General features: G+C 39.8%; 1 protein-coding gene across 2 annotated transcripts in view; it reads right to left on the bottom strand.

Annotated features, from left to right (window-relative positions):
• The window catches only part of LOC126427906 (uncharacterized), a 118,481-nt gene that overhangs the window by 40,081 nt on the left and 53,418 nt on the right, over positions 1 to 24,982 (bottom strand). For both annotated transcript variants that reach the window (XM_050089794.1, XM_050089795.1), the window contains 2 exons: positions 21,131 to 21,316; positions 2,552 to 2,731 (listed from right to left, as the gene is read on the bottom strand). In XM_050089794.1, the coding sequence (XP_049945751.1) occupies positions 2,552 to 2,731; positions 21,131 to 21,316 (366 nt within the window). The remainder of the gene's footprint in view (positions 1 to 2,551; positions 2,732 to 21,130; positions 21,317 to 24,982) is intronic.

Raw genomic sequence — 24,982 nt, forward strand, 5'->3', positions numbered from 1 at the left:
GTATCCTAAGCAGATGGACCTAGCCAGATAGTGGGAAGAGGAGCTGTATAGAGAGAGGGGGAGCAGGAAATGGACAGAGAAAAGAAACAGGATGTGCTGGAAAGAGAGATGGGTAGATGAATAGGAGGACAGAGAGGGGGGGGATGTGCAAGATGGGAGGGGGGGAGGGAGAGGGGGAGAGAGTGGGAGAGAGAGGGGAGAGAGAGAGAGAGAGAGAGAGAGAGAGAGAGAGAGAGAGAGAGAGAGAGAGAGAGAGAGAGAGAACGAGGAGATGGACAGAGAAGGAAGGAAGGAAGGAGGAACTGAACGAATGGGATTGGAATACATATCTGAGTAATGTAGGTCGCTCAGCTAGCTGTACAAAACTGCACTGTAACAGTTAGTGCAAAAGAATGCACAATTTTGACAGTGTTTATGTTGATACCATGCTTGGCATAACAGCAGTTGGAGCAGTTAACAGTTACATGATCCCTTTCGATTTACAGACTATTATTCATAACTAAAAAACTCAAGCCAACATTCAACATCTCTGGAGAAGATAATGAAGCCCTTACACAACAAGGTAAGTATTAGATTATGAAACAACAAAAGTGAACATGTCCTCTTTACAGTCTGCACTGAAATGACACAAATGTGGATACCGAAAATACAGCATTGAAATCTGAACACACGTTATATGAATGCACAGTTTTGCGGCGATATGAATTAGTAAAATTTTCTCGTGCTTCCAGCCGTGTCAGGTGGTTAAACTCCCATAAGCTTTCAACCGAGCTCTCCTCAGTCACTGTCAAGTGGTAAGACTGCTTGCTGTGTCACCGTGGCCGCATCGTTATATAGCCGCACTGCTGGCTGTGACGTCACTGGTGCTCTCTTCCTCGCCATACAGGGTAATGTTTTCATCCCGTGTCTGTCGCACCCGTTTTAACCTCGCGATGGCCGTGTCCTAGGCTGAGCTGAGCTGCAAACCACCATCCTTGTTGATGGTGTTTTCAGAGGTTTTTATTTCAATAGCTTCTTTTATGAGGCTATCCCAAAGTCCCTTCATCCTCATAATGACAGATGTTTTGTCAAATGACTCTTTTATCATCTGGCCCCCTCGTCATGAAAAACTGGGAGAATTTTTAGAACACCTCAACAGCATTCACGGTCACATCAAGTTTACAATGGAAGATGAGACACATGGTGCCGGTGCATTGCCCTTCCTTGATGTCCTCGTTTGATGGAAAACGAATGGGCACCTCAGCCACAGTGTCTACAGGAAACCGACACACACAGATCGGTATCTGCACGCTCTCAGCCACCACTATCTGGCACAAAAACGTGGCATTCTGAATACCCGCGTCCATCGTGCTAAAGTCATCTCAGATGATGAAAGTCTGCCACTAGAACTGAGCCACCTCCGAAAAGTCTTCCGGGAAAGCAGGTACAGTCATGGACAGGTGTCACAGCCTATATCTGGTGTGACATGCAAGAAACACCCCAACAGAGAAGAGAACACCACCGAAGAAGAAAGCAAGAAACTTGTGTCTTTGCCTTTCTGTGGTACAGTGTCGGGAAAGATTAGCCGGCTCCTGAAGAGATATAACATTTCATTAGTGTTCAGGCCCCCAGCAAAAATTTGACAGCTCACGGGGCCTGTGAAGGGCGATCTACGGCTTAGAATGCCTGGAGTGTACAAGATACCATGTCAGTGTGGCTGTTACTATGTCGGCCAAACAGTACGTACTGTGGACCAACGCTGGACGGAACAAGAGATGTGTTTACGCCTTTGCTATCCAGAAAAATCAGCCATGGCAGAACACGCCTTAGAAAATAGACACCGAATTCTATTCGACGAAACATCTGTCGTTTTGATGACGAAGGGATTTTGGAATAGCGTCATAAAAGAAGCTATTGAAATAAAAACCTCTGATAACACCATCAAGGAGGATGGCGATTTGCAGCTCAGCAAAGCCTGGGACCCGGCCATCGCAAGGTTAAAACGGGCGCGACAGACATGGGCTGAAAACTTTACCATATACGGTGAGGAAGAGAGCACCAGTGGCATCACAGCCAGCACTGTGGCTATATAATGATGCGGCTACAGCGACACAGCAGTCAGTCTTACCACTTGATAGTGACTGAGGAGAGCTCGGTTGAAAGCTTATGGGAATTTAACCACCTGACACGGCTGGAAGCACGAGAAAATTTTATTGAACACATGTTATTTGTTACATCATAGTAAGAGGAAGGGTACATGCGGGTGCCTCAACTGGAATCTAATGTACGTATGAAGAAGTTGCCCATTACTGATTCATACTTTTTAGATGAAAAAAGAATTATAATGGATGTAAATTTTGATGAACACTTTAGTTTATTATTTACAACTGGCTGTCATTTACAGAGTTGTGTTTACGTGTTGAATAGATCACAAAAGATAATTAACTAATGCTCTTTTGTTGATTAATGTTAAAAAAGTTGATGATTGACTATTTTACACTTTAATATCAATACCCGTGAAAAATATAGCTGCATCACTTTGCTGAACACAGCATTACATGTTTACACTTACATTTCCAACTGTTTTAGCTGGTGGAACAGCTTGAAAGCATCATCAGTGTGTCCGCGACAAGCGATCAATGATAGCTCTCGCAGTTTTGGGCACCCCTTTGAGATGGCGAGCAATGCCTCATTCCCCAGGTCAGGGATACGCCACAAACCAAGTAGCTGCAGGTTTGAGAGGCCTCCACCTCTGAAACACAAAAAATAGTTCTCTGTGTGTATTAAGTACTATTTCTTAAACAAGTGGTAACAAGCTAATTCTGTGATAAGAATGAGAATTAGTGTCACACAAAAGCTCTGCGAAGGATTTTTTCCTTGTAAAGGAGAGAGTGTGAGGGGTGCAAAAAAATTTTGCACTGGGAGATGTCTCCAGGGGAGGGATGGACATTTTGGAATCATGTATATGGATATGTAGGTTAGGGTCCCAGTATCCATCTCTGCAGCCATTCACCCTGGTGGACTCTCATCTGCGAGTAATCGACGAAAAAAAATTTCATAATTGTACGTGACTGTCCTAGAGCATTAAAACCAATTACAATAATCATATGTTCACTCTGGTGTAACGGTTTGCATACTGACCTGATGCGTGAAAGGTCATGGGTTCAGACCTTGTCAGGTGCTTCCAAATTTTTATTTTCAAATATTTTTAGAAATGACTGATTAAAAATAACTACAGTTAATTGGTTTAAACATATTCTTTTTAAAAATTCGTAACCCTTTGCTGCATCATTTTAATCAAAATATTAACTTTTTCATTTTATTTTAGTTTTTCGGATCTTCATTTGGCATCTTTGTGCAAGTGATTTTAATTATTTTTATATATCTATCATAATATGTGAACACTTCAAAATCCCAACCTATCAGTTAAAACCCAAAGAAATGGAAGACAAAACAATCTGTCTATATTGGTTGTGTTCTGATGTAAAAGAATGTATTTTTTGATACAGACATGTACATTTTTTTGGGTCAGTAATCATAATGCAAGTAAGCGAAACATAAATTCTTGTTGCATTATGGACAAAATAAAGCAGCTGAAGATGTAACCGAAAGAAGGGCTTATATGTAAAATTAAATTCAAGCAAAGTCAGGATGATAAATAATGAATGCAATAACTTGGACAAAAATATAAGATGATCAGATGGAAGAAATTAAGTTGAAACCAACTCAAAAAATAAATCAAATCACACACAAAAAGATAAAAAAAGAGATAGAAAGAAAAACCGAGAGCAGTTGAAAAAGTTAATATGATGAGTGTATTAAGAAAAGGATAGATTACTACTCACCATGTAGCAGAGTTGTTGAATTGCAGACAGGCACAACAATAAGACTGTCCAACAAGTAAGCATGCAGCCAAAAAGGCTTTCATGAAAATTGGACAATATTATGAAAAGGATAGACTGCCACTAACAATATAGTGGAGCTGTTGAGTTGCCGGTAGGCAACAAGACTGACAATCAGAATTGGACAACTGACAATAACAAGAGTGTTAACCAAGTAAACTTTCACACACACACACACACACACACACACACACACACACACACACACAAACACACACATGCAAATCCAACTCACACACACATGATCACAGTCTCTGGCTACCAAGGCCCGACTGAGGAGCACCAGCAGCACAATGGGAGAAAAAAACTTGGTGGTGGGGATAAAGAGGACATTAGGGTGAGGAAGAGAGGATAGTAGGACAGGGACGGGGGATAGTAAAGTGCTGCTTGTGGGAGGATACAGGAACAAGGTGGAGAGAGGGTAGAGCAGCTAGGTGCAGTCAGGAGGTTAGACGGAAGGCAAAGGGATAGCGGGGGCAGCAGAAGTATAAAGACTATGAGGGCGTTGGTGGGATAGAGGGCTGTGTAGTGCTGGAGAGGTAACAGGGAAAGGGGATGGGTGGTGTAGAACAACGAGTTACGAGGTTGAGTCCAGGAGGGTTTGGGAATGTGGCATATACTGCAAGGGCGTGTGTGTGTAATTCTGATGAAGTCCTTTCTGCTGAAAACTTACTTGGTTAAGACTCTTGTTATTGTCAGTTGTCCAATTCTGATTGTCAGTCTTGTTGCCTACCTGCAACTCAACAGCTTCACTATATTGTGAGTGGCATTCTATCCTTTTCATAATATTGTCATTATTTTGTCTGGAATTCCAATTATTTAATATGATGATTAAAATGACAAGACTAAGGATTAGTTACAAAAAAATACATTTAAACTAATTAATTGAACAAAAATAAAGATCAGTCACTTTGCTAAAGATTTTAAAATGAAACATCTTGAAGCCACTGATGAGATTTGAACCTGTGACTCTCAAGATATAAGGCTCGTATGCTACCACTACGCCCAAATGCCCATATGATTGGCATTGATTTTTAAGCTCTAGAACAGTCACACAAAATTACAAAATTTTTTTGTCAATTACTCGCAAACAAGGGTCCACCAGGATGAATGGCTCCAGGGTGAGACACCTGGGACGCCTACATACATTACTGTAAATTTCTTCTTGTTAGACAGTATGAATTTTTCACTCTGTAGAAGAATGTGCACCAATTTGAAAATTTCTGGCAGACAAAGTGTCTGCCTGACAGGGTTTCAAACCCAGAATTGCTGCCTTTCGTAAGAAGATGCTCCATCGACTGAACTACCTGAGCACAACTCGCAACCCGTCCTAACAGCAGGCTCAAGTACGATATACAGTTTTACTCTACAAAGAAGTTTCAATTGCTCTTAGATTTATGATTAAACAAATTCAACCTTTATTAATCTTTACTGAGTAACACCCTCACTATGTGGTATACAAATCACAATGCGATCTGAATAATAGTAACTATACGGTAGTATGAGAGAAAACCAGTTTCATATTCGATTAAGTTTTTGTGATTTAAGGGTTGACAACTTCTCTGGTGAGCACGTGCCACATTAACAACGCTCAATGCTGAGTCAGCATCCAGATATCTATCAGATGACAACCCAGCAGTTTTGCCTCATCGTACTGTGGTGCTGTCGGGGACTGGCATATTTTCAGCACGCGTCTATTTGTATACGAAGTAATGAATACCGGGCTTACGCACGATGTGTTTAAAGAACTGCTTGTCGCATCAGTGACAGCAATATTTGCTGCTTCAGGGAGTGGTGATTCTACTTCTCTGGGTTGGTATACACAGAGTGTCCCTCCTAAGAGTCTTCAGGCTCATTGGTTCTGGTATTTTGGCAGATTTTCGCAATTTTGTTTTTGCAATGTGTAGCTGGAGTCGGCTCAAACAAATACTGCTCATAACATCTTTCATATGACACCAACTGTTGATGGAAAGCACCAATTTATTTCCTATTAAAGTGCGCATCGTTTACGATGGCGGCCGAGTTTAGGTTAGTTCTGCGCATCTGACGTCACAAAACGCAGTCAGCCAATGAACAGAGAACGACGTTACCAGAGCGCGACTGCAGTGCAGAGCTCGGACGAGTGTCTTCAGTTTTAGAAATGTTCAGTCATAAATAAAGTAATTGAACAAAAGCAATGTCTTGATAGCAGACTTTCTTTTATAGAAAGTTTGGAAAAAGCATTCTTTATACCAATTGCTTCATATTCTATTAATTAATTAAACCAAACAAGCAATAAGACTCCTAATTCAGGCGATAGCAAGGATAGGTGTTTGTATCATTCTCACGAACTTTTTCGAAATAAAGAACAGCTGTAATTTTTTATTTCCTATTGTACTTCGACGAAACGTGATTAATTCGTAGTCATACCAACAGTGTTTGTCGGAATTTTGCGTGGCATGTTAAAGTCCTCTAGGAGCTCTCTTGAGTGACAAGCTGTGTTAGTGTAATGGTTAAAGTGTTTGGCTGCTAAGTGAAAACAAAAACAATATCAAAGTGTCTTACTTCATGAATTTTATTCGTATGAATGTAATTTTTTGAAATTTCTAGTGCTTTGTCTCTTCATTATAATCATAATAAGTTTTCGGTTTTTCTAATTTTGTGCTCCAATATTTCTTTTTACAGCAATTAAAAACAATGAAAAGGCACACATACAATATTCATGTTTTCTGTTTTGTCTGTATATCTTCTCTTCTGCAGTCGCTGTTTTACTATTCATATTGAGATATATTCTTTTGCGACAGTATTAAAGTATTATTTAGAGCAGACTTTTTGCTCGTACATTGCCGAGCTACTTGATTGTTGGACGCAATTCTTTGCTTTGCTGCTTTGGCAACATCATCATAGTCAATGTTTTCATTGACTGATCTATGTTTTGGCAAGTATTTGCTGTCCGTTGTGACAAAAGCGAATTGTTTGCTCACTGTGCCTCTATGACAATATATTTTTAGTTTTTTCTATGTTTTATTATGTCCACAATTCAGTTTTGTATACTTCATCAACTTTGTTTTAATCAGAACTCTTTAGAAAAAATTGAAATGACTCTGATATAAATAAAACTTTTATTACACTTGCGAAAGACGGAATATTTCTCAATATTACATACGACACCTATGTGGTACTTAAATTAAATGAGATATTGTTATACAGTAAATTTTATACGAAATTAAGGCAACTAAAATCAACCATACGGAAAGTATACGCTATGGACTTTTACCTCTGCAAACTCTTCAAAATTTCGTGCAATGGTTTACTACATTTAATGCTGCACAATAACTGCGTCGAACATCGAAACAAAATTAGTCATTTATGGGGGGAAGGCATCAGTCAAGAAGATGTGTAAAAATCAAATTTTTGAGCCAAATAGCTTTTGAGAAATCGAATGATAAGTATGTCAAAGCAGTCGGAACACCATGTGTCTGCACAGGCGAGCAGTGCAGTGACAAAATCGCCCACAGCGCGGAATGCAGGAAGCACGTCTTTATAGCAGCGAAAGGGTTAATTCGGCCGTGGTGGCTTTACTTCATAAACTGTGCGCTTCACCCTAAACGTAAGTTTGCGAACTATACTATACTATGGCGCTGCTTCTCTTGGCGAGTGCGTCGTTTGCAAACTGGCAACGCAACAATCTCCCGCATCTGGGCGGGCATGCACGAGCCGCCAAGATAAAAGAATTGAACTATACAAACAACACGATTTTTAAAAGCAGAATTTTACACACCCTTCTGATAGATCGGTCCCACACTACTGTAGTGTGATACTTGTTTTACCAGTATGTGTTAACCTGGGCAATAAAACACGATGAATAACCAGTATTACAGCAGCAGCAGCGCCCTGCCCTGTGCTGACTGCTACCACTATGCGGCAGTTATGCTCGGTCGCTATTGGAGTACTGGTTATTAACCGTGATAGTTTTTGTGTTGGCAGAAGAGCTAACACCGTGTTACGAGTGGAGTGCCGAAATGCACGCATTTTAGCTCATGCAGGCTGGCGTGAAGAGGGAAGAACTATACTGACGTGAGGTCTGGAACATGACAAAGAATTAGAATTCAGAAGGCGGACGTAATTAGTTTCATACTTAACTTTAATCCATTAATGATGAACGTTGCTCTTGATGGTACATGATTCACAATATCAGTATCAATAGTAACTGAATATGGCGCCTTGCTAGGTCGTAGCAAATGATGTAGCTGAAGGTTATGCTAAACTGTCATCTCTGCAAATGAGAGCGTATGTGGCAGTGAACCATCGCTAGCAAAGTCGGCTGTACAACTCAGGCGAGTGCTAGGGAGTCTCTCTAGACTAGACCTGCCATGTGGCGGCGCTCGGTCTGCAATCACTGACAGTGGCGACACGCGGGTCAGACGTATACTCACGGACCACGGCCAATTTGAAGGCTACCACCTAGCAAGTGTGGTGTCTGGCGGTGACACCACAGTATTCCATTGTCCACCAAACCTACACAATATACTTGTCCACCCTTACACAACCCCTGCTCCCAATCCCTTACCTCATGGCTCACACTCCTGTAATAGACCTAGATGCAAGACCTGTCCCATACATCCTCCTACCACCACCTACTCCAGTCTTGTCACTAACATCACCTATCCCATCAAAGTCAGGGCTACCTGTGAAATCAGTCATGTGGTCTACAAGCTAAGCTGCGACCACTGTGCTGCATTCTATGTGTGCACGACAACCGACAAGCTGTCTGTCCGCACGAGTGGCCACCGACAAACTGTAGCCGAGAAAAAAGTGGACCACCCTGTTGCTGAGCACTCTGCCAAACATGATACCCCTCATCTCAATGACTGCTTCACAGCCTGTGCCATGTGGATCCTTCCCACCAACACCAGCTTTTCGGAATTGCGCAGTTGGGAACTTTCCCTGCTATACATCCTACATTCCCGTAACCCTCCTGGCCTTAACTTTCGTTAGTCACTGTCCTTACCCATCCATCCCCCTCCCTGCTCTCATTCCAGCACTACACAGCCATCATTCCACCACCACACCCAGCCTTTCCTATTTTCTCTCTATTTCTCTCTATGTCTCTCCTTTTCCACTATCCCCTCCCCCCTCCCCACCTCTCCCCTGCCTGCCACCGAATCTGCAGCACTTCACTGTCTACCATCCCCACCATACTATCCATCCCCCTCCCTGCCCCAGCCACCTCCCCCACCCAGTCACCACTCCCATCATGCACTGGTGCTTCTGCTCGCAGTGTGGTTTTAGTTGCCGGAGACTGCAGTCATGGGTATGAGTTGCGTTAGGGTGTGTGTGTGTGTGTGTGTGTGTGTGTGTGTGTGTGTGTGTGTGTGTGTGTGTGTGCGTGGGTGTGTGGGTGCGCGCGTGGGCGCACATATGTGTGTCTATTGTTGACAAAGGCCATTGGCCGAAAGCTTTAAGTGTGCCTATCTGCAACTCAGAATCTCTGCTATATGGTGAGTAGCAACTTTCCTTCTCATAATATTGTTACCGTATTTACTCAAATCTAGGCTGCACTTTTTTTCCGGTTTCTGTAATCCAAAAAACCGCCTGCGGCTTAGAATCGAGTGCAAAGCATGCGGAAGTTCTGAAAAAGTTTTTGTTGGTAGGTGCCGCCACAACTAACTTCTGCCGTCGAATATATGTAGCGCTCGTGTTTGCTGCTATCTCATTTAAGTCCAGTCTGCCTAATAAACTACGAAACTAGAGTCAGACAACAGCAAACGCGGAAGAATATACTTATCGTGTTATGTTTATTTTCGTATTATTCTTATGCCTAATAGTGATACAGTCAGAAATGAAGCACGGCAACTGACTAGATTTTAAAATCTAAGATGACTCTAATTTCTGTGCAGAATTTGATGTACTAAAGAAGCGGCCGCAAAGATTTTCAAACGGAGAAAAATTTTCGCTTAACTCTCGTTCAGAACATGTTCTACCACACGCAGTCTATTATTTGGTTCTTGTTGATCGTTATCAAAGAAAGCAGCAGTGTAAGTAACAAAAAATAGCAGTCTCTTGTCATTGTTTCGCTAATGAGACGATTCCTCTCTCTCTCTCTCTCTCTCTCTTTTTTTTTTTTTTAATTGTACGCGGTGGTAGCGCGCACAAAAGCAAGCCATGCCGCGAGCGGCAACAGGCTGTAAACATGCACTATCAGAATGTGACAAACAATGCATGACACAGTACAGTAATGCATTTTCAGCTTAGAGTGACGTAAACACCTATAACAAAGAAAACGGCACTTATCAGATCAAAGCAAAATAAGCAATCGATTCAAACCAGACGAAGCACGTGAAAAATGAAGGGTACCCGTATAAATACGGATGGAGCGCCTGACGCATAGCAATGGCTACGTGGTAAAGCTTACCTGCTTAGCTCACGACTCGAACCAAACTACTGTAGCTGTATCGTCATTCATTTGACCTAAATTGTGTCTCATACTACAATGGACCAACTTTGTTTCGATTTGGAGGTGCCGCCTAAAACTTTTCTCTCCCCTTGAATTTCGAGACTCAAATTTCAGGTGCGGCTTAGATTTGGGAATTTTTTTTTTTTCCTTTATTTCGAGTCTCATTTTTCAGGTGCGGCTTAGATTCGAATGCGGCTTAGATTCGAGTAAATACGGTAAGCTTTGAAAATAATTTTGTTTGTAAGGGGAAACTAACACACTTTCTCTTGACACTGAATATTGGATGAAAGATGTGATGAGCTGTACTTGTTTGGACCGACTCCAGTTACACACTACAAAAACAAAATTGCAAATATCTGCCAAAATGCCAAAAAATATGCTAGAAGGGACATGGTATGTCTGAAGATTTGTCATTCTACCAGCTTTCCACAATGTGGAAAAAATGGATCCATTCGACTGGGAAGTACTTACAGCCAGAAGCACGCATTATGGACATTTCCGAATAAAAGATGAGCCCAGAATTTAAAATAAACGTAAAAAGTGTGAGACTACAAATCCAAAGGTCTCAAGTTCGATCCCTGGTCAACCCTTGAAGTTTTTATCTGTCACTTGTAATTTATTCATGCCTGGCAATATTTGATGATGTGGAAAACGCCAAGTAATCCATGTTATACTGCAGGTCCCCTACAAATGGCGGGGTAATTCGGTTGGAATTCATGTTAAACTAAGCCATCCTATAGCCAGCCAGGTAATCAGTTCTAAGGTGAGAACAAGGCAGCAGCATACAATCTCCAACACGACTGCCTGGAAAAAAAACTGTGGTGTTAAAACTGATCTTCATACTGATGACAGCTTTAATTTTACTAATATTCTTCTGCCTTCACTATTACTTAATTATTTTTACTTAAAACTGCAGCACATTTCTCCAACTTCGCATTTATTTCCAAATCTTGCCTGCTGAAAAATAAATGTTGATCAAAATGCATCAGTTACTTTGGAATTCCAAAACATTCAAAGAAACAACATTATAAATTGTGTAGCGGGACTTTGAATTTCACCGCACTACACTCGTTCCCTCAGATAAAAAATATCCCGTCGCAGCGGTATGAGCGCTCGACGGCAGAGAAACTACTAAAATTGTAACTTTTTTTTTGTTTTCTATTCGTTTCTAAATTGTCTCTTGTTAGCTGAAGGTTAAGGCAGACGTGATCTGATGTTGACGTAAAAAACTTAATAGCTAGTCTTGATCTGATTGTAATGTGTAGACATTGTGGAAGTTGTTAAGAAATTCGGAGGATGGAAGTAGCAAAGTAAATTAAATTGCATACAGTATCAAGATGATTTTAATTGGTATAAATTAGTGATTCCTGGACGATTGCAAGATTTCGAAGCAGACTTTTCACGCAGAATTGAAGGAGATTTTTGAAGACCTGGACGCCGCTCGAAAGAAGACATGTTAACCTGGTAAAGAATGAACTCAAAGCTACGCCATTTCCCCCTGTCAGTTACATTTTGTTGTTCTCTGTTCTTTTTCAAAAATTTTTGTAGTAGAAATTGGTTTACCTTTTGCTCAAAAACGCCACAAGGACCACCCCAACAATAGCTTTTCCGAATAATGAAGTCCGATAGCTTTTCCGTAATACGAAGTCCGATTTGCTTTTCATTCTTTCCCTTTTTTCACGGTCATTAAAGATTTAAAAAAAAACAATTTCCATTACGATTTCTTCCCACATTTTCAACCTTTTTCTCTTTATTCTCTTCTCTCTTTATATTAACCGCTGCAATGGGCTCCTATACTACTAAACATGGAGCCAATTGTAAGTTTCTGATTGGAAAGTTCATCTTTCAGAGGACAATAGTACTCCAAAAGGAAGATCAATTTTAGTAATTGAGATGAAAAAGAGAAACTTGACACCATTACAACCCATTGGCTGCACATTGTACCCATAAAACTATATTGTAATACACTACAATGACACAATGGATACCAACATTCAATTGCAAAATTAATAATATTGGTTGAATACCAGTCATGGCATTTTATACCAAAGCTTTCCCAAACTTATTTTATGATTTGTACTCGTTAAAGTTCTATCAAAAGAAAGAAGGTATTGATAAGTAAACCTTCATTGTTTAGGTATTTTGTGAATTCATCAATTATGCTTAGTATAGCTGTCTGTAAATGACAGCTTTTTTTAGGTTTATTTTGATGGCTGGAAGAACTGCATCAGAGATTGATTTTCTGAAACCGTCGATTTCGTATATAGGTTAAGGTCCAAGGTATTACACACATACTGCAGCCATTCATCCTCGTTGGTCCTCATTTGCGAGTAATTGACAAAAAAATTTTTTTTGAAATTTGCTTTAGCTTTAAAAACAGTAACATATATCAGATTGTTGCCACAGCATAATGTTTATCATGCAGTCTACACAGGTGGAAGGTTGTGGGTTTGTATCTTGTCACATGGTGTGAATATTTTTTATTTTTTAATCTTTGATTGTTATTTCTATTAAGTTATCTTGTTCAATTTTTTTCCCTAGACTTTTGACATGTCATTTTGATGAACTGTTTCAATTGCTCTCATTTCTTCCTCCTCTTATTCTTTTTTCCACTTTGACCTTTGTACATGTGAATATCATTATTAATGATATGAATATAATAGGGAAACATTCCACGCGGGAAAAATATTATTGTGTATGTGCGGATGGGTGTGTGTGTGTGTGTGTGTGTGTGTGTGTGTGTGTGTGTGTGTGTGTGTGTGTGTGTGTGTGCGCGCGAGTGTATACCTGTCCTTTTTTCCCCCTAAGGTAAGTCTTTCCGCTCCCGGGATTGGAATGACTCCTTACCCTCTCCCTTAAAACCCACATCCTTTCGTCTTTCCCTCTCCTTCCCTCTTTCCTGATGAGGCAACAGTTTGTTGCGAAAGCTTGAATTTTGTGTGTATGTATGTGTTTGTTTGCTTTTCTACCGACCTGCCAGCGCTTTTGTATGGTAAGTCACATAAATATATGAATATCATTATTGTTATTTATTGATTTCAATTAAACTTCTTCCCTATTATCATCTTATATTTTTGTCCACGTTATTGCATTCATTATTTTTATTCCTCATTTTGCTGGAATTTTGTTTTACTCATAATCCCTTCTTTCGCTTAAATATTCATCTGTATTACTTTGTGCATAGAGCAAAAAGAATTTTTATTTTCAATGTTTATATGATGGCATCCAAAAAATATACACCCTGTAATGAAAAATATAATTTTGACACTTCTGCACAGTCATTAGGAATAGATTATTTAATCTTTCATCAGCATTTTCAAACATTTAAATTTTATGATAAAAATAATGTAATTCACATGTACTAAGGTTCCAAGTGGAAAAAGAATAATAGGAAGAAGAAATGACAGCAACTGAAACAGTTAATATTTTGAGTAAAATAGTGTGATGATGGAATAGAAATAGAAAAATTACATTCAAACCAGTTAATTGAATTAGAATAACGATCCAAGTCATTTCAATAAGTATTAAAAAATAAAAAGTCTCATGCCACCTGAAGAGGGTCACATCCACAGCCTTCAGTGTGTGTAGACTGCATGACAACCATTACGTCATGGCAACAGTCTGATTAATGTTACTATTTTTAAAGCTAAGGTAAATTTCAAAAAAATTTTTTTGTCGCTTACTCGCAAGTGAGGGCCCATCAGGGTGCATGGCTGAAGGGCGTGTGTGATAAGTGGGACCTTGACCTACACCTCCATATAGATAGTTTCAAAAAGTTGAGGTCACCACTGGGGAGTTGTCCTTGTGAGTACCAAAACCAGGACTTATTTGCTGATTTTCGTATCCAGGTAAGCCTACCTTTATTAAGAGGATTATTATGTAAAACAATGAAAGCCAGACATGTCAAGTGAAGATAAATCAAAAAACATTGAACTACAAATAAAATATTTTATTTCAGTCCATTGCCACATGTGTCTTTTGAATGATCACTTGTTTTGTTCAAACTACGAGCATCTTCAGATATGCTGAAACAAATCAAAGACATGCTAAGCTCAAACAATGAAAAACCCTAGATGGAATAATGACATTATTACGAAAATGCATTATTATGAAAAGAATAGATTGTTACCATATAGTGGTGATGTTGAGGCACAGATAGGCACAAGAAAAAGACAGTCAAAACAAGACTGAGGTCACACGTATGTGAGAGTAGCGTTTCCTCCAGTGTATTGTGTACATTGTCTAATTCTGATGAAAGCCTTTTCGGCCAAATGCTTAGCCGTTTGACAGTCTTTTTGTCGTGCCTATCTGGGACTCAGCATCTCCATTATACGGTGAGTAGCAACTAACCTTTTCATAACATTGCCATTATTCTATCCTAGATTTTCAATTGTTTAAGTTTGCTTGCAGAGCAGCCTGTCAGTGTTATATGCTCTGCACAGCTTCCATAACTAAGGAATTGTAAAGAAGAGTGGGCAAGCATGTCAGCTGTCCCATATTACACAGTGTATATCTGAAGTATCAGAATGCCTATTACTGGACACTGTGCATGTTTCTCATTTATAATACTTCATCTATGGTGGGGACAATTTCAGTGAGACACTTGAATCTGTGTGGAGGGCCAGCTGCCCGTTCTTCCTCAACAACCAAAACCAGAGAAATTAGTGATGTTGGACGGAGCAAAAGCAACATTCTTACTCATTCCAATAGTGTTCCACTGTGTTCTGGTCAGGACAGTCTATTTCAGAAATGTTATAGTCCACAAACTACAACCATACAGATGCAGCTTAGTCACGATGCGGACAAAAGTCAGCATCGAGTGATCGTGAAGGACAGTCATTGCAGTAAATTGTGATGAAAAGTAACGGGGATGACAGTTGAAAAAGTCACTGCAGAACCGAATGTCGCACTCACAAATCCTGTCAGCACCAAACCGGTAAAAAGGGAACTCCGTCAATCCATAACCAGGGACTTGCAGGGTGAAGTGGAACTCCAAAATCATTGATCAGTTATACAAATGTACACAACAGGAAGATGTGACGATCAAACTGTGTATGTGGAGCAATGCAAGAATATCATTTGGTCAGATGCGTCACTTTTCACACTGTTTCCAACATCTGATTAAATTTACATTCTGAGAGTGGCATACGACAGGGGTCGAGTGACTGTTTGGGCAGTTGTATCGCAGTATTCCATGGGCTTCAAGGGGTTTTCTGCAAGGTAGCATTTCTGCCAAGGATTACGTGACCATTTTGACCAATCAGGTATATCACATAGTACAATACTTGCTCCTGATGGTGACGCATCATCCTTTGCCACCACAGTCACTAGAATGGTTCAAATGGCTCTGAGCACTATGGGACTCAACTGCTGTGGTCATTAGTCCCCTAGAACTTAGAACTACTTAAACCTAACTAACCTAAGGACATCACACACATCCATGCCCGAGGCAGGATTCGAACCTGCGACCGTAGCAGTCGCACGGTTCCGGACTGCGCGCCTAGAACCGCGAGACCACCGTGGCCGGCCAGTCACTAGACCTCAATATTATGAAGCCCTTGTGGTCTAGTTTGAAAAGAAGGGTGCACAACTGCCATTTGTCTCTGTGACCATAACCTGAATTTGCCACTATTTTGAAGGAAGAATGGTATAAGATTCCCTCAAAAACCATACATGACCTACACTTACTCATTGCGAGATGAATGGAAGCTGTTCTGAATACCAACAGTTTTCCTACACTGTATTCGGCGTGGCAGTGTGTTTTTGTCCACCCCCTGAATCTCACTACAGAAAGTGCTCGACTGTTACCCTGGCCAGCGTATTCTCATAATCTTTCAGACACTGAAAATTATCAGTCACAGACTGCAAGAGACTGGAATGTCACCATCTGCCAACCAATATGATTGATAGAGCCTGGAATACTGTGAAGCAGTGTGAAATGATATACCTGTCTCAACCACCCAAATTTGATTTCACTCAGTGCCCAGCTGAGTGCGAGCAACTGCCACAGGAAGATGTGGCAGCACCGCATACTACCGTATTTACTCAAATCTAAGCCGCACTCGAATCTAAACCGCACCTGAAAAATGAGACTCAAAATCAATGAAAAAAAAATTTCCCGAATCTAAGCCACACCTGAAATTTTGAGACTCGAAATTCAAGGGGAGAGGGAAGTTTTAGACCGCACCTCCAAATTGAAACAAAGTTGGTCCATTGTAACATGAGACACAATTTAGGTCGAGTGGATGAAGATACAGCTACAGTAGTTTGGTTCGAGTCGTAATCTTAGCAGTTCAGCTTTCCCAGGTAGCCATTGCTATGCATCTGTATTTATACGGGTACCATTCCTTTTTCACGTGCTTCGCCTGGTTTCAATCGATTGCTTATTTTGCTTTAATTTGATAAGTGCCATTCTCTTTTTTATAGCTGTTTACGTCACTCTAAGCTGAAAATGCATTATTGTACTGTGTCATGCCTTGTTTGTCACATTCTGATACTGAGTGTTTACGACCAGTCGCCGCTCATGGCATGGCTTGTTTTGTGCGCACTACCACAGCTTACAATAAAAAAAAGAAAGGAATTGTCTCATAAGTGAAACAATGGCAAGATACTGCTATTTGTTGTTACTTACTGTGCTGCTTTCTTTGATAATGATAAACAAGAACCAAATAATAGACTGCATATGATAGAAGATGTTCTGAACAAGAGTTTAGCAAAAAATTTTCTCCGTTTGAAAATCTTTGCAGATGCCTCTTTAGTACATTACATTCTACACAGAAATTAGAGTCATCTTAGATTTAAAAATCTAGTCAGTTGTCATGCTTCATTTCTGACTGTATCACTGTTCAGCATAAGAATAATACAAATATAAACATGACGTGATATGTATATTCTTCTACGTTGGCTGTTGTCTCACTCTAGTTTCGTAGTTTATTAGGCAGACAGAATTTAAATGAGATAGCAGCAAACACGAAAGAATACAAGCATAATGTTTACATTCTTCTATCTTTTCTTTTAATTAATTTTGACACAGAGGTTTTGGCGCCAGTATTTATCTTTGTGCCTGCAAAGCATGCCTGTGTAGCGCTACATATATTTGACAGCAGAAGTCAGACGCGGCGGCACCTACCAACATTTTCCAGAACTTCCGCTTACTTTGCACTCGATTCTAAGCTGCAGGCGGTTTTTTGAATAGCAAAAATCGGAAAAAAAATGCGGCTTAGATTCGAGTAAATACAGTAATTCCCGCACTCTGTATACTCACAAAGCACCTACAAATTTAATAATGTATTGTTGTTACCATACTGTACACTGGGGGGGACAAAAGTCATGGGGTAGCAATACGCACATATACACATGGCGGTAGTATTGTGTACACAAAGTATGAAAGGGCAGTGCATTGGCAGAGCCATCATTTGTACTCGTGTGAAGAAGTTTCTGATGTGGTTAGGTCCACTTGACAGGAATTAACAAACAGACACAGAATGCAGAATGGTAGCTGGAGCTAGATGTATGGGGCATTCTATTTTGGAAATTGTTAGATAATTCAATATTTTGAGATACACCGTGTCAAAAGTGAGCCAAGAATACCACACTTCATTAATCACCTTTGACTACAGACAGTGCAGTGGCCAATGGCCTTCACACAATGACTGAGAGCAGCAGCTTTCGCATGTTGTTGTTGTTCTTGTTGTTGTTGTTGTGGTCTTCAGTCCTGAGACTGGTTTGATGCAGCTCTCCATGCTACTCTATCCTGTGCAAGTTCCTTCATCTCCCAGTACCTACTGCAACCTACATCCTTCTGAATCTGCTTAGTGTGTTCATCTCTTGGTCTCCCTCTACGATTTTTACTCTCCATGCTGCCATCCAATACTAAATTGGTGATCCCTCGATGTCTCAGAACATGTCCTACCAACCGATCCCTTCTTCTAGTCAAGCTCCTCTTCTCCCCAATTCTATTCAATACCTCCTCATTAGTTATGTGATCTACCCATCTAATCTTCAGCATTCTTTTGTAGCACCACATTTCGAAAGCTTCTATTCTCTTCTTGTCCAAACTAGTCATTGTCCATGTTTCACTTCCATACATGGCTACACTCCATACAAATACTTTCAGAAACGACTTCCTGACACTTAAATCTATACTCGATGTTAACAAATTTCTCTTCTTCAGAAACGAATTCCTTGCCATTGCCAGTCTACATTTTATATCCTCTCTACTTTGACCGTCATCAGTTATTTTGCTCCCCAAATAGCAAAACTCCTTTACTACTATAAGTGTCTCATTTCCTAATCTAATTCCCTCAGCATCACCCGACTTAATTCGACTACATTCCATTATCCTCAGTTTGCTTTTGTTGATGTTCATCTTATACCCTCCTTTTAAGACACTGTCCATTCCGTTCAACTGCTCTTCCAAGTCCTTTGCTGTCTCTGACAGAATTACAATGTCATCGGCGAACCTCAAAGTTTTTATTTCTTCTCCATGGATTTTAATACCTACTCCGAAATTTTCTTTTGTTTCCTTTATTGCTTGCTCAATATACAGATTGAATAACATCAGGGATAGGCTACAACCCTGTCTCACTCCCTTCCCAACCACTGCTTCCCTTTCACACCCCTCGACTCTTATAACTGCCATCTGGTTTCTGTACAAATTGTAAATAGCCTTTCATTCCCTGTATTTTACCCCTGCCACCTTCAGAATTTGAAAGAGAATATTCCAATCAACATTGTCAAAAGCTTCCTCTAAGTATACAAATGCTAGAAACGTAGGTTTGCCTTTCCTTAATCTTTCTTCTAAGATAAGTCGTAGGGTCAGTATTGCCTCACGTGTTCCAATATTTCTATGGAATCCAAACTGATCTTCCCCGAGGTCAGCTTCTATCAGTTTTTCCATTCGTCTGTAAAGAATTCGCGTTAGTATTTTGCAGCTCTGACTTATTAAACTGATAGTTCGGTAATTTTCACATCTGTCAACACTTGCTTTCTTTGGGATTGGAATTATTATATTCTTCTTGAAGTCTGAGGGTATTTCACCTGTCTCATACATCTTGCTCACCAGATGGCAGAGTTCTGTCAGGACTGGCTCTGCCAAAGCCATCAGTAGTTCTAATGGGATGTTGTCTACTCCCGGGGCCTTGTTTCGATTCAGGTCTTTCAGTGCTCTGTCAAACTCTTCACGCACTATCGTATCTCCCATTTCATCTTCATCTACATCCTCTTCCATTTCCATAATATTGTCCTCAAGTACATCGCCCTTGTATAGACCCTCTATATACTCCTTCCACCTTTCTGCTTTCCCTTCTTTGCTTAGAACTGGGTTTCCATCAGAGCTCTTGATATTCATACAAGTGGCTCTCTTCTCTCCAAAGGTCTCTTTAACTTTCCTGTAGGCGGTATCTATCTTACCCCTAGTGAGATAAGTCTCTACATCCTTACATTTGTCCTCTAGCCATCCCTGCTTAGCCATTTTGCACTTCCTGTCGATCTCATTTTTGAGACGTTTGTACTCCTTTCTGCCTGCTTCATTTACTGAATTTTTATATTTTCTCCTTTCATCAATTAAATTCAATATTTCTTCCATTACCCAAGGGTTTCTACTAGCCCTCGACTTTTTACCTATTTGATGCTCTGCTGCCTTCACTATTTCATCCCTCAAAGCTACCCATTCTTCTTCTACTGTATTTCTTTCCCCCATTCATGTCAATTGTTCCCTTATGCTCTCCCTTAAACTCCGTACAACCTCTGGTTCTTTCAGTTTATCCAGGTCCCATCTCCTTGAATTCCCACCTTTTTGCAGTTTCTTCAGTTTTAATCTACAGTTCATAACCAATAGATTGTGTCTTTCGCATAGAGTTTTCAATACTACAAGACAAGCAATACTGCATAAAATAACCACAGAAATCAATGTGGGATGTGCGGTGACACATCTGTTCACACATTGCGGCGAAATCTGGTGTTATTGGGTTATTGCAGCAGATGACTGATGCGAGTGGCTTTGTTAACAGCCCAAAGCCGTCTCCAACGCCTCTCCCGGGCTTGTGGTCGTGTCGGTTGGACCCTAGACAACAAGAAAACTGTGGCCCAGTCAGATGACTGCCAATTTCAGTTGGCAAGAGTCACGATGCTAGGGTTTGTGTGTGGTACAGATCCTACAGAGCCGTGAAACTAATTTGTCAAGAAATTACTGTGAAAGCTGGTAGTGGCTCCAAATCGGTGTGGGCCGTTTTTACATGGAATGGATAGGGTCCTCTGGTCCAAGTGAGCCAATCATTGACTGGAAATGTTTATGTTCGGCCACTCTGAGACCATTTGCAGGCATTCGTGGACTTCACATTCCCAAACAGCTATGTCACATCCTTGGGCCACAATTGTTCGCAGCTGATTTGAAGAACATCCTGGACAATTCAAGAAATGGATCTGGCCACTCAGATCACCCGACACGAATTGCAGTGAACATTTACGGGACATAATCGAGGCACTGGCAACAGATTTGCAATTATGGATGGATAGGGACACAGCGACTCAATATTTCAGCAGGGGACTTTCTTGTCGTCTATGTCACAGCGGGTTGCAACACTACACCGGTCAGAAAGAGATCTGACCTGATATCAAGAGATATCGCACAATTATTGTCACATCAATGTATGCACACAATAAGCAGAATACCATTACTCGCTATACTTACTGCTGCTGCAGTTTTAATGGCTGGTCCTAGACGTACATGAGAGCACACAACATTTTACACAGTTGACAAAAATAGTCTCAAAGAATTCACTCTTACTTCCAATACAATGGAAAGAGGACTTACATAAATGGCACAGGAATTATGTGTGGTATCCGTTTGTGTATCATATCGAAGACAAGATCTCGCAAGTTGTGAAGTCGTCCCAGTGCCCTGAATGCTTCCAAATCTTCTCCGTCTACAACGTCGTACGTATTCAGCTGCAGGTATTCCAGGGTGTTAGCACACTTCACCAGCAGAGGGACAATGCTCCTGTTTAACAGAGCAACACAACTTACTCGCAACTGCCAGAATTATTAAGTGACTGAAAATTTACAAACAGTATACTGAGTTCTGTAAGAGAAGTAGAATAATACAAGCAGTTAATATAGACATGAACAATTGTGAATGAATATTCCAAATTTTTGAGTGTATACACTGAACTCTAAATGAAAAAAAAAATCATATTGCTAAGATTTTCAAACAATTAAAAGGTAAACCTACACAAGGGATACACTTAAATTTTAATCAGCTTTGAATATATTATAGCAGAGAACAAAATAAGAGATACTTTTTTATGTGTGTCTGTGCACCCATTATGGGGATGAAACACCCCCTTGAGAAAAACTGAGTTTAATATTCTGAAACAATGCCACTGAAATAGCAACAGCTATAAAAATAATTAAATAAAAGTTCTGAGGTTTTTAACATACATTAAAACAGCACACCTAGATTTGATGATTTTTTTTTTTTTTTTTTATTCCCTCTCCCCACTGTTTAGCTTTTCAATTTGACATCTGACTAATAGCAAAACACATAGTATCATTAATAGCAAATTCAGTCTTATGTGATGAAGTGGTATTCTAAAGATACATTTGTCAGAAATAAGCTAGAAATATATCTATATCATTGTACCGGTGCCCGAAGTGTGTCTGCTTCAATGCCAATTGTCATGATGGGTTGTTTAATGAGTCTTTCCCGGATAAGTGCACTATAAATGTATGTTCTTCACACACTATATTTGTGATTTCTTTTTTAGGTCTATATTTGGTGTATTTTTTGTTTACATGTTGTAAACTTTTCATATTTAAGAATGTTACATTTGAAATTGTCTATACATTATTGCTGTAACAATATTATAGGAGGAAAGTTGCGCGCGCGCACACACACACACACACACACAAAAGCAAGCAAAGGCAATTGTGTGAATCTTTTTGTTGTGCCTATTACTACTCAGCATCTCCGCTATACGGTGAGTAGCAACTTTCCTCCTATAATATTGTTACATTCCATCCAGGATTTTCCATTGTTTAATTCATTATTGCCATAACATTACTGTAAATCTGTACAATAATAAGGTGTAGAATTGTTCTGAATGGTCTGATTTTTCAATGGGGTGTTGTTTGGGCAGCAATTAAAAAAAAATGTGTGGGTCTTATTATGAACTCTGCCAGAACATATTCAAAGTCAATCAAAATTGAAATGTATCCCTTTTTACTTTTCATAATTGCTAGCTCCAGGATACGAAAAAAAGCAACATATTAATGTGATGTGCATACATTAGATACACTTTTTCTTCCACAGATATGTAGCGTGGGAAACCTCAAAGGTGTAGAAAAGTCATAATGCAAGAATAAACAATACATATTCAGTAAAATTATCAAAAAGGTAATTGCAAGCAGCTACTTAACATCCTGACTGCACATATACATAGTCTGACAAAAACAGTGCAGCACCTGGAACGGAAGGGAAAATGAAACTTCACAGTTTGAGAGAGTATTTGAAGTTATTTCAGCGATTACAAAATCAAGTCAAACTTGACAGTATGAAATGCACCGCATCGGGCTTAGATGCGTGCACTGCTTCATTTGGGAAGGGTGTCATAAAGCAGTTATATCCTCTCTCGAGGCAAACTGGCCGACAACTGCCGTAACTGGTCCTCGATATGCCGTATGCTGCCACTGGGACACAATTGATGTCCAAGAAAGGAATGAAATCGTCACTGGGCAAAAACATGCTGTAAGAATATGTTGTGCTCACCCACAGTCATCTTGTAGACATCTGTTTAAGGACTTAGACATTCTGACTACTGATTCAAAGTATATTTATTCCCTCATGATGTTTGTTGTGAATAATCCACTACAGATCAAAACGAAGAATGATGTATATACCAGGTGTATTGGTATGAAATGAGCGTTAAGATACAAATGTGTTGATAGGGAACATTTGTTGTGAACAAGCCTTAATTTTTTTTTTGTTTGGTTGGTATGACATCAGTCAAAGATATTTAGTATACATCAAGTCATGGAACAAACAACATCATATGTTTTCATCATCTTAACAATGTCGAATTTTGTTCCAGAAAGTGATGATTTGCAGAAAGCATTAATTTTTTGTTTTCATTTGAAAAAAAAAGTGCTGCGGACTCGCATCGAATGCTTGTCGAGGCATATGGTGATCGTGCTCTATCAGAAGCAACATGTGAAAGATGGTTTCAACAGTTCAGAAATAATGATTTTGATGTAAGAAAGGAAGAACGTGGAAGACCACCAAAAAAGTTCGAAGACGCCGAATTGCAAGCAATATTGGATGAAGATGATACTTTGAGTCAGAAGCAAATGGCAACAATGCTAAATGTTGCACAACAAACAATTTCTAACCGTTTGAAAGCTATGGGAAAGATCCAAAAGTGTGGGAAATGGGTGCCACATGAATTGAATGAAAGACAGGTGGAAAACCAAAAAACCATTTGTCAAATTTTGCTTCAAAGACATGAAAAAAAAAATCAATTTTGCATGGAATTGTTACTGGCGATGAAAAATGGATTTATTTTAAGAATCCTAAAAGGGAAAAAACATGGGTTAATCCGGGACAACCATCAACATCGACTGCAAAACCAAATCGAATCAGCAAGAAGACAATGCTCTGTGTTTGGTGGGATCAGAAAGGTGTGGTGTATCATGAGCTTGTAAAACCCGGTGTAACTGTGAATACTAATCGCTACAGACAACAAATGATCAATTTGAACTATGCATTGATCGAAAAAAGACCAGAATGGGCCAGAAGACATGGCAAAGTAATTTTTTTACACGACAATGCACCTGCACACAAAGCAAAGCTGGTTCAGGATACAATCAAAATACTCGACTGGGAGCTGCTACCCCACCCGCCGTATTCACCAGACTTGGCCCCTTCTGACTACTATTTGTTTTCATAAATGGGACACGCATTGGCTGAGGAACACTAATGATTCGTACGAAAAAGTCGAAAATCGGGTGTCTGCTTGGTTTGCTTCAAAAGACGAACATTCCTATTGGTGTGGTGTCCACAAATTGCCAGAGAAGTGGTCAAAATGTATGGAAAGCAATGGTAAGTACTTGGAATAAAATGTTTTTACTTTTCAATTCAAAATTAGTGTTTCATTTTCACAAAAAACGCTCATTTCATACCGGTACAACTGGTAATTACAATACCAGAAGGAAAAATTATGTTCATCACTCCACATTAAGGTTGTCTTTAGCACAAAAAGGAGTGCACAATGCTACAACAACAATTTTTGATCACATACCTAGTGATATAAAATGTCTGACAGACAGCAAAGTAAAATTTGAAAACAAACTGAGAAAGTTTCTCCTTGACAGCTTTTATTCTGTAGAAGAATTTCTGTTACTGTAAAGTGTAGAGCTTACTAACTCCCAACAGTTGTACATATAAACTAACTTGAAATGTTTAGAATGTAACAATATGTACAATGATGTGAATGTAAAATGACTCGTTCCACATCATTACAATCCATCATGCAAAGCAATCTGTGAACACAAATCTCACTAAGTAACAAGCTGATCCCACAGATGACCTCTTGGGAATAGACCTGGGGATCTTGAATCCATGGGAGTACTTAAGCGCCACACTCACAGTTCACTGAGACGCGTGCCATCT

The sequence above is a fragment of the Schistocerca serialis genome, chromosome 12 (assembly GCF_023864345.2).
Source record: "Schistocerca serialis cubense isolate TAMUIC-IGC-003099 chromosome 12, iqSchSeri2.2, whole genome shotgun sequence".
NCBI lineage: Eukaryota > Metazoa > Arthropoda > Insecta > Orthoptera > Acrididae > Schistocerca > Schistocerca serialis.